This window comes from Diceros bicornis, chromosome 34 (assembly GCF_020826845.1).
Source record: "Diceros bicornis minor isolate mBicDic1 chromosome 34, mDicBic1.mat.cur, whole genome shotgun sequence".
Lineage (NCBI taxonomy): Eukaryota > Metazoa > Chordata > Mammalia > Perissodactyla > Rhinocerotidae > Diceros > Diceros bicornis.
This window is the reverse complement of record NC_080773.1, coordinates 22,741,603-22,752,798: the sequence shown is the minus strand read 5'-3', so window position 1 is coordinate 22,752,798 and position 11,196 is coordinate 22,741,603. Positions and strand designations below refer to the sequence as shown.

The 11,196-nt window shown below is 46.8% G+C and overlaps 1 protein-coding gene across 1 annotated transcript; it reads right to left on the bottom strand.

Moving 5' to 3' along the window:
• Nucleotides 1–2,334: 2,334 nt before the first annotated feature.
• On the bottom strand, nt 2,335–10,897 carry C5AR1 (complement C5a receptor 1). Its single transcript, XM_058529698.1, has 2 exons — nt 10,720–10,897; nt 2,335–4,501 (listed from the first exon to the last, which is right to left on the bottom strand). The coding sequence occupies exons 1-2, from the start codon at nt 10,720–10,722 to the stop codon at nt 3,446–3,448; spliced, it is 1,059 nt and encodes a 352-aa protein (XP_058385681.1). The 5' UTR covers nt 10,723–10,897; the 3' UTR covers nt 2,335–3,445.
• Between the last annotated feature and the right edge of the window lie 299 nt (nt 10,898–11,196).

Genomic DNA, 11,196 nt, shown 5'->3' with positions numbered 1-11,196 from the left:
CCCATCTTCCTCTATTTTGAATGCGGGACGCTGCCACAGCATGGCTTGATGAGCGGTGTGTAGGTCTGTGCCTGGGATCTGAACCTGTGAACCCCGGGCCACCAAAGCAGAGCACGAGAACCCAACCACTTCACCACCAGGCCAGCCCCTCTTTAAATAAAAGTTGTAGCCCAGGTAGATGCGACAATACTGTAGTAGCAGGATTCAGTTTCCCAGCGCCCCGCGAGGAAGGCTGTTCCCTGGACTCAGCCTGCTCTTGCAAAGAGAGAGGGAGAGTCGATACCTGACATCACCAGCCCTGCGTGGCTCCTGAGCCCTTGAAATGGGCCAGTCTGAATTGAGACGTGCTGTAAGGGTAACATACACACAGGATTTCGAAGACTTAGTACCAAAAAAAAAAAAAAAAAACCATGTAAAGTTCTCATTAATAATTTTTCATATTGATTACATGTTGGAATAAAAATATTTTGGATATATTGAGTTAAGCAAAATATATTACTGACCATATTATTATTTTATACAGTAAATATTATTATATCTAGCAATATAATATATATTATATTAATACCATTAATATTACTACAATATATGAAAACACATATATTATATAAAATAATATCGTATTAAGGTGTTATATATTCTCTGTATTATATAATTATAAATATAATTATTATATAATATATTGATATTCGTATAATATAAAATACTTATGCAATACAATTAATATATTATTCATATCACTGTTAATATAGCATATAATTATGTTACATTATTAAATATATTACTGTTATTTCACCTGTTTCTTTTTGATTTCTTAATGTGGCTACTAGAAAATTTAAAACTACTTAACGTGGCTCACATCACATTTCTGCTGGACAGTGCTGATCTATACAATATTTCTAGCCAATCCACACACACACACACACACACACACACAAACACTAAGAAGAAATGTTTTAAGATCAATTATAAATAACACAACATTTTTACAAGAGAATACTGTGAAAAACTGTATGCCAACAAATTGGATAATCTAAAAGAAATGGATAAATTCTTAGACTCACACAACCTCCCAAAACTGAATCAAGAAGAAATAGAGAACCTGAACAGATCAATCACAAGTAAAGAGATTGAAACAGTAATCAAAAACCTCCCAAAAAATAAAAGTCCAGGACCAAATGGCTTCTCTGGAGAATTCTACCAAACATTCAAAGAAGATTTAATACCTATATTTCTCAAACTATTCCCCAAAATTAAAAAAGACAAAACACTTCCTTACTCATTCTATGAGGCCAACATTATCCTGATACCAAATCCAAGCAAGGACAACACAAAGAAGGAAAATTACAGGCCAATGTCGCTGATGAAGATAGATGCAAAAATCCTCAACAAAATATTGGCAAATTGAATACAGCAACACATTAAAAATATCATACACCATGATCAAGTGGGATTTATACCAGGGACACAGGGATGGTTCAACATCTGCAAATCAATCAATGTGATCCACCACATTCACAAAACAAGGAATAAAAACCACATGATCATCTCAATAGACGCAGAGAAAGCATTTGACAAGATCCAACATCCATTTATAATAAAAACTCTCAACAAAGTGGGCAGAGAAGGAAAGTACCTCAACATATTACAGCCCATATATGACAAACCTACAGCCAACATCATACTCAACGGTGAAAAACTGAAAGCCATCCCTCTGAGAACAGGAACAAGACAAGTGTGCCCATTCTCACCACTCTTATTCAACATAGTACTGGAGGTTTGGGCCAGAGCAATTAGGCAAGAAAAAGGAATAAAAGGTACCCAAATTGGAAAGGAAGAAGTGAAACTCGCTGTTTGTGGACGACATGATCCTATATATAGAAAACCCTAAAGAATCTACCAGAAAACTATTAGAAACAATCAACAACTACAGCAAAGTTGCAGGGTACAAAATCAACTTAAAAACCAGTCACATTTCTGTACACGAATAACAAACTAGCAGAAAGAGAACTCAAGAGTACAACCCCATTTACAATCACAACAAAAAGAATAAAATATCTAGGAATAGATTTAACCAAGGAGGTGAAAGGCCTATACACCAAAAACTATAAGACATTATTGAAAGAAATCGAAGATGACATAAAGAAATGGAAAGATATTCCATGCACATGGATTGGAAGAATAAACATAGTTAAAATGTCCATACTACCTAAAGCAATCTACAGATTCAATGCAACCGCAATCAGAATCCCAATGACGTTCTTCACGGAAGTAAAACAAAGAATCCTAAAATTGATATGGAACAACAAAAGTAAATAAATAAATAACACAACATTTCAACATTGATTATTTTTTATTTTCATTATTCAAGTGATACATACTAGTTTTTTTTGCAATTCAAAAGGTTACATGCTGTATTATTCCATTGATATAGCGTTCTTGAAAGGACAAAACTCTAGAGATGGACAGCAGATTCGTCATTGCCAGGGGCTGGGGACAACACTGGGGAGGGTGGAGGGAAGTGGAAGTGTCTAGAAAAGGGCAAGGGATCCCGGGGGTGAAGAAAGTGTCCTGTACCTCGACAATCTCAGCGTCAACATCCTGGCTGTGATGTTGCAATGTCTTTTTGCAAGATGTTCCTATGGAGGGAAGCAGGTCGAGGCTACACAGGATGCCTCTGTATTATTATTTACAATTGCATGTGAGTCTACAATGATCTCAAAAGAAAAAGTTTAATTTTTTTCAAAAGATTCAAACAAAACACCAGTTTACAAAGTAAAAAGTCAAATTCTCCTGTGACCCTGGTGCTTGGAGGTGCTCAACCAAACGTTTCCGAACCTCTGTCTTCAGCATGCCTTCCTCAGGCTTTTCGCCATAACCACATGACATGTTTTTACTTAATATCTTTTTCAAAACCCAATTATCATTTTAACTTACTGTTTTTGTTCAAATCAACTCACTTATAAAAGCTTAGATAGGCCCATGTCCTTCTGCTTTGTCCTAAACAAGAATAAGTTTTGAGAAGCCGGTTACTTTTTTTTCCCAACTCTCCAGAAAATAAACACACAGCTATTTTTTGAACAAGGTTAGAATGTTTCTACGCATCTGGAGTCTATGTATCCAATATATTCTATTCACACTCTCTGCACACACAAACATATTGCTGGATGAGGGGCTGCAGACTGGTTCCTGGTGGTTTTTCAAAGTCCATGGATGGAAAGAAAGGTCGGGGGTCCCTAGAAGGAAGTGTTAACCTGGGAAATGAGGACGGATGAGAAGAGTTCGTCTAGAAGGGGAAGGACAAGTCCGGGAAAGATGGAAGAAATGGAGAAGACTTCATGAAAACACCACCACCTCACCAAGGGCTGAGTTAAAATCAACAGAGAAAATAGACGGGAAGGCAGGTGAGGATCCCGGGGCAGATGGTGGCCTGGGAGGGCTCCCCTTACGCGGCCTGGATCTTCTGGGATGGAGTGTCCATCGTGGAGAGCGTGTAGGACCTCGACTCCCTGCTCACAGTCTCCTCGGTCAACACTTTCCGGAGAACGGAGGGGAGGGTCTTGAGGAACCTCGACTGGAAGCCCTGGGCAGCGACCACATAGATGATGGGATTAATGCAACAGTTGACGTAAGCCAAGGAGACGCACAGGGCGTCGACATTGGTCACGAGACTGAAGCCGTGGTGGCTCTTGTGGAGGAAGGCTAGCATCATCCCCGTCACCTGGTAGGGCAGCCAGAAGACGAAGAAACTGGTCACCACTGCCACCACCACCTTGAGGGTCTTGGTGGAGCGTGTGGCACTGCGGCTCCAGGCTCGGATCAGGAGGAAGGTGTAACAGATGGCAAGGGTGACCAGCGGACCCAGGAAGCCCACGACCAGCCGAATGATGGCCACGGCCCTCTCTTTCCCGTAGCCGTCTTGGCCGTAGTCCACACCACACCTCAACTTGTAAGGAAAGTGCTCCTCACGCAAGGAGCGGTACAAGAAAGAGGGCGTGGTGAGCAGCAGAGCCAAGCCCCAGGCCCCAGCACAGGCGGTCCAGGCCAAGCCGGCCCCCCGGTAGTTCTGGCACCAGACGGGATTCACCACCAGCACAAAGCGGTCGGCGCTGATGGTGGCCAGGAGCAGGATGCTGGCGTACATGTTGAGCAGGATCAGAGAGGGCAGGACGCGGCAGGCAGCCCCGCCGAAGGGCCAGTGGCCGTGCAGGATGATGGACGCAAACAAGATGGGCAGCGCCAGGCAGGAGAGGAGGTCAGCCACGGCCAGGTTGAGAAACCAGATGGCGTTGACGGTTCGCCTGGCCTCGGACCCTGTCACCCAGACCACCAGGGCGTTGCCCGGCACTCCCACCACGAAGACGGCCGCAAAGATGACCAGGGCAATGATATCTGGAACACTCAGAGTTGGGGTGCCGGAAGGGTTGTCCACAGGTGTCCCGGGTTCATTGCTCGTGCCGTCATAATGGGAGTAGTCAGGGGTGCTGTTATCCATGGGGTCCTGGGTGGAATCAGAGAGGCGGGAAGAGAATGAGTCTGCAGACGGGTACCAGGGAGGCCCATTGCAGCTACATGGCTTCAAGCCCATCCCTCCACTCCTCTGAGCCTCAGGTTTCTCCCAGGATATGGGGAACGCTGAGGGCTGAGAGCCAGCTGGGGTGCCCTACCATTTGTCAAAATATTGAAAACGCTTCCATGTCGATTGGCCTCCCTGCCACCCTGCCACCTCCCCCTGAAGTCCCTGGACCTCTACAATCTAGCAACCAAATGGTTAACACCTAGCCTTCCTGCAACACTGTGGTCACACATCCATTCTGATGGGTCAGTGCCCGTGACTCGCTGCTTGTTGGATATTTTTAATGTCACCAACAAACTGAGACGATATTACTGGATGGTTACCCCACCACCACCACCATGGCCTCCTTTTCCTGCCTCCCACCCACTGAAGCAGCTCTGTGCTCTGTCCGGGAGTGGCTACCCAGAGAGGGCCGTGGTTTGACAGTGTCTCATATACTCAGGCACAACATTCAAGTTGGGGGAGAGGGGACAGCAAAAAACTCAGTCGTCAAGATGAATAATATCTTATTACATACTAATAAGGGGTGAGCACGATGAAGTCAATCTAGGAGTTAACAAATAATAATGTACACCCGAAATTACACAACATTATAAACCGTTATCATCTCAATAAAATTACTGGGAAAAAATACCCTCACAGCAAAAAGAGAAAAAAAAAGATGAGGGCCGGCCCCGTGGCTTAGCGGTTAAGTGCGCGCGCTCCACTGCTGGCGGCCCGGGTTCGGATCCCGGGCGCGCACCGACGCACCGCTTCTCCGGCCATGCTGAGGCCGCGTCCCACGTACAACAACTAGAAGGATGTGCAACTATGACACACAACTATCTACTGGGGCTTTGGGGAAAAAAAAAAAGGAAGAGGATTGGCAATAGATGTTAGCTCAGAGCCGGTCTTCCTCAGCAAAAAGAGGAGGATTAGCACGGATGTTAGCTCAGGGCTGATCTTCCTCAAAAAAAAAAAAATGAATAATATCTCAATGCAATATTTTAAAGACTCAAAACTAATGCCCACCCCCAAAAAAATCCTTGATGGAAAAAAATTCCAAATTTTAAATAAAGACAGGCTGCTCTCATTGTTTGTTTATTTTATGACCCTGCATTATTGTACAAGGGGAACTTTCCGATGAGCCCACAGTTTGTGTTCCCAGCTGGGCGCATCTTTGCAGGGTGACAATGGCCTGCAAACATATCAGGCAGTATGGGTCTTTATGTAGAGTCATGCTGTTGGGATGTTGGGGGTTTTTTGGTTTTGTTTGTGGGGGATTTTTTTGGTAGAGCTTTATTTAGTTTTTCTACTTGGTTCAAACTATGGGAGGATATTTTGCTAAGTGTAGATAAGGGTGCACGTGTGTCCTTCGGCACTGGGTTCCAGGATGCCTCAGCGTGGCACGGGGTCCAGATCCCAACTGTCCTAGATGAAGCCTGTGTGGCCTTCTCCAAATTCCATTACCGCTCTGTGCCTTTGTTTCTTTCCTAGTTAATTCCTAGCAGTCCATCCATTTTAGCTATCACCATTCCAAACCTCAGTACCAGAGGAGAGAGAAAATCTTTGGGGGCAGCAAGACAAAGAATAAGAAATAGGAATAAAAAATGGATGTTTACCTTGCTGGAGGGAGGAGAGAAGAGATGAAAGGCCCCGCTCCCCCACCCCCAGGACCCTGGCTTCCCATTTTCTGCTCTGGGACGCCCCCTCCCAGGTCCCCATGCTCTGGTCACTTAAGGGTTAATGCAGGCATGGCAGGAGGCCCCAGACCTCACTCAGGGGGGCTCTGCCCCTAAGCAAGTTGTTAAATATTTTGAATGTCCTCCTCGAAGGTGATCCATGAAGCTAACTTTGCCTCTGCTGGTTTCACAAGCTCTCAACCATCCTTGGCTGCAGAATGACTCACAGCCCCAAAAAGGGGAGCCTCCCCCCGCCACTCTCATGCTCCTCATTAATCCTCTCATCAGCAGACAGATTTCCCCTCCTGGCATGAGCTCACTCGACCCTTTCCTCTCGCTGACCTCATGGGCGCACAAAAAAGACGCTGATTCTAACAGTCTATGTTTCCAGGATCTTCCAGATGCAAATGACTTGCAAAGTTTTGCCTTCGCAGCACCCTACAAAGATTGGAAATAACTGGTGTCCAGCAAGAGGGGACTGGCAAAAATGAGGATAGCACATCCAGGCACAGAATACTATGCAACTATCAACAAGGATGAGGAAGATTATGTGCTGATGTGGAAGGAGCTCCAAGATCTGGAGTGAAATAGAAAAAGCGAGGAATGGACAGTGTGTCAATCACACTACCTACAAAAGAGGAACCTCTCTCTCTCTGTCTCTGTCTCTGTGTGTCTCTCTGTCTCTCTCTCCGTCTTTCCTTCTCTCCCTCCCTCCCTCCCTTCTATCTCTTCTCTATCTCTGTCATTCGATCTCTCTCTCCGTGTGTGCATGCACATGTGTGCTGGCGTATGCACAAACTCTCTCCAGAAGCTGGCAGAGGAAACTCATAACAGTGGTTGCCCCTGGAGAGGGGAAGTAGTGGGTTGGAGGGCAGGCATAGGAAGGAAGCTCTTCAACATACAGGTTTTTGTTTTTCCTGTGTGTAGACCCATCCAAGTGTGTACACTGCCCATTCCCCAAAAATGGATATTATATAGCATATATAAAAGAATCCGTGGGTCAACAATTCTGGGAGACTAGCCAAGATTCTAAGAATACTTCTTCCTGACACAAATATTAGCTGGCTAGAGGATTGGGTGTTGACATATCCGGCCTCTGCCCTCAGAGAGGTTATGGTCTGCAGGGAGAGAGAAATTCATCAGCGATGATGAGGACCGAGAGGGTTTAAGAGAGGGTCCAGCCTGGTGTGGGAGCAGGAGAGGGGTCCTGGGAACTCAAACTGCAGTGCCGTCCAATAGAACTTTCTGCGCTGATGGAAATGTTCTAGACTGGCACTGTCCAAGGTGGTAGCCACCTGTGCAGCTGTTGAGTGCGTGCAATGTGGTAGATGCATCTGAGGGACTAAACTTTTCATTTTATGTCATTTTAATTGCATTTCCATAGCCACCCATGACAATGGGCTTGCACCAGGGTGGTGGCAGAGAGGAGACACGAAGGAATCAGAGGAGAACAGGGTGAAGAAGACACGAGACTTACGAGAATAGCACCATAATCGCCAGGCTCTGTTCTAAGCCCTTTTCCTATAGGATCTCATTTAATCCACAGAACAATGTTGCCATTGCAACACCCATTTTAGAGAGAAGAAAACCGAGGCCACAGAGAGCTTAAGAGACCTTTCCAAGTCCTCAAAGTCAGCAAGCGGCAGAGATAGGAGAGAACTTCTGAGAGTCGAACTCCAGAGCCCTCTCTGAGTGGCTTCCAGGCCTAAAGTACGGTGGAAGTGAGGGGCATGCGTTCAAGGCAAAAGGCCAAAAGGTAAGAGGGAGGAAGTGTGCTCATCTAGAAAATGAAAGAAGGTCACTATGGCTGGCAAGTGGCCAAGACTAGGTTGGAAGATCCACAGATGCCACTCCTGGGGTAATGGGAAGCCATGGATGGTTTTTGAGCTGCAGAGGGACCAGATTACAGTTTCAGTTTAGAAAGATCCCTCTGGGCGCTGTGAGGAGGTGAGATTAGAGGCAGAAGGACCAGAGAGGAGGCTGGGGCGAGGACCCAGGCCAGTGAAGATGGGGATGGGTGGCGGTGATGGCCAAGAGGAGGAAGAAAAATGTTAAGATTTGAGAGCTCAGAGAAGAGGCATGACTGGGCCACAGTCATGCGGCTGGTACGTGGTACACCCTGCCCCAGCCCCTTCCCTTCCTCTCTGGGCTTCAGTTTCCCCATCCTTTCAGGCAAGAAAGTCCTACCAACCGTCCCCCCATCACAGTGAAAACAACAGACCCACTTAGGGACGCTGCCAGAGCCAGTAAACACACGGAAGGCAAAGTCCTCTTTTTTCCCCCAAACATCCCCTTCCCTCTTCCTGCAGGGACACAAAGTCTTTAAACAATCCACCCACAGAACCACATGAAACTATTATAGGCCATGACCTCTGAGAAACGGGATAGAAGGGTGGGGGCAGACATTTCAACTCAGATTTATCTTCCTGAATTTGCACGACCTTTGTGATTCCAATCCCTATGCATTAAGAAACATAAACACACACGTTTTTAAAACTATGTGAAAAAGACAAGCCTCCAGATCCTTTGAGGATGCAATGAACTGCCTCTCAGATTGGCAAAAATAAAAAACTTTGATATAACTGTGCAATGATGGTGTAGACAAACAGACAGTCTCATGCACTGTAGATGGGAAATATAAGTTGGTACAGCTTTTGGCGATATCTGTTAAAATAAAAATCACCTCTGCCTTAGATTCAGCATTTGCAATTTTGGAAACCCAAACATGGGTCCAAAGATATAGTTTTGGTGTGAAAGACAAAATATTGTAAACAACCGAAATCTCCATTGATAGGGGATGGAAGCTCCCATTGGAATATTATACAGCTGATAAAAAGAAAGAGATAACTCCCTTGAAATACATGGGGATGATAATAGTACCTTCCTCACAGGTTAAGATGAAATTATTAAATGTAAACTGCATAGCACATGCAGTAGGCACTCAATAAATGCTGGTTAATAATATACATGATTCATGAAGAAAAGCAAGATGTAAAACAATATGTAAAACATACTTCTATTTGCAGAGAAAGGGGTGGAGAAGGGATAAACATGTCACATGCATTGAGCGCCAACTGTATGCCAGGCACTGTTGTAAGATCTTTCCATGCATTATTTCATTTAATTCCCTCAATGATCCTGTGATGTAGGCTCTAATTCTGCAGGACTTTTAGCCATATCATAAAGATAAGGGGAAGGGGGCCGGCCCCATGGCTTAGCGGTTAAGTGCAGGCGCTCCGCTACTGGCGGCCCGGGTTCGGATCCCGGGCGCACACCGACACACCACTTCTCCGGCCATGCTGAGGCTGTGTCCCACATACAGCAACTAGAAGGATGTGCAGCTATGACATACAACTATCTACTGGGGCTTTGGGGGGGGGGGAAGGAGGAGGATTGGGGTGGATGTTAGCTCAGAGCCGGTCTTCCTCAGCAAAGAGGAGGATTAGCACGGATGTTAACTCAGGGCTGATCTTCCTCACAAAAAAAAAAAAAAAAGAAGATAAGGGGAAGGACACCCAGCAAAGCCAGGTCTCCTCAGCTATCACACAGGAGAGGCGGAATTTGAACCACATTTCAATTTGACCCCCCGTGTCAAATTGCTCCTTACTTCATTCCCTGGAGCACCTGTAATCATTTCTGGAAGGATACACCACAAACTGGTACCCACAGTTGCCTCTGGGGCAGTGACAAGGAGTCTGAGGCTCTTGGGGGGGGGGGCCGGGGGGAGCAGGGAGAGTGGCTTTCCACCGACTACCCCTTTGGTATGTGGGACTATTTTATAGATGGAAGAAGTTGAAGATAATCATGGGCCCTCTTCTGAAAGCCCAGGTCGGGTCTCGAAAGTGGGATGAGGAGAATGAGCCAACTCCCTCCCTGGTCCAGCCAACACGTTCTCCACTTCCCCTTTCACCCCGATGAAGCAAGACAAGATCCTCTACACGCAGGTGTTAAATCACAGCCCTGCGTCGCTGAGACACAGACCTCAGGGCGCAGGTGTGCAAGGGGGCCCCTCATTTAGCCTGGAGACAGTCTCCCTCTTTGGGAGACAGCCTGGTTCTGCCACCAACCACTGAAGGACCCTGGCCAGCTCCGTGCCTACCTGTGGCTCCGTTTCCCCATCTCTACCATTCAGAGCATCTGAAAGTCCACGTGACTTCACCATTCTTCCAGACTGGCCCTTTCCAGCCTCCCAACCTTCACTCCTGCCATTTCCGCTGCCTGGAAGGCCTTTCCTGGACGACTCCCCTTGAGGAAGGGTGTCATCTTATCAGAGGCAACAGCAAGGGTTTCCTGCCCTGGGGGACTCCTGGATCCCAGCCCGGGAGTGGGAGAGTCTGAGATGAGAGTGAGGGCAGACGGGGGGAATGAGGATGGGGAGAAGCAGGAAGGAATGGGAGAGACGGCGAGAAGGGGAGAGCTGGAGAGAGAGACAGGGGCCCCGAGAGGAGAGAGCACGGTACAAGGGTCCCCTTCTAGACTCACCATATTCAGGTCTCCTGGGTTCCCCGTTGATCTGAGATCCCTCCTGCCTGAGGGCTGTGGTTTTTAAGGCCCCAAGGGAGGGTGCAGATAACCAGGGAGGAAATGACCCATCTGTCGCCTCTGGGGTTCTCATTGGTCTGCACACTGGACACCCTATCTGGGACTCCTTTATGGGCACACACCCGCGGAGCTCTAAACACCAGTCAGAGGAGGGAGGTCAGGGCTCAGAGAACTGAGGAAGTTCCTGTCCGAGGACAGAGGAAGCCAGATGAAAGAGACCCCCACCCCGGTGTAGGCTTGGCCTCTCTCTGGACCTTAGTTTCCCCATTTGAGACCATCTCTCTCTTTCCTTCTAGGGCCCCGGGCAGCTCAGGGTTCTAACTGGCTTAAACTCTCCTGGGGTCCCGGGCAGCGGGGATTGTGAGCCTCAATCCAGGTTTCTTGGAGGCCCAGAGAGGCTAAGCAGGTCTGCGGGGG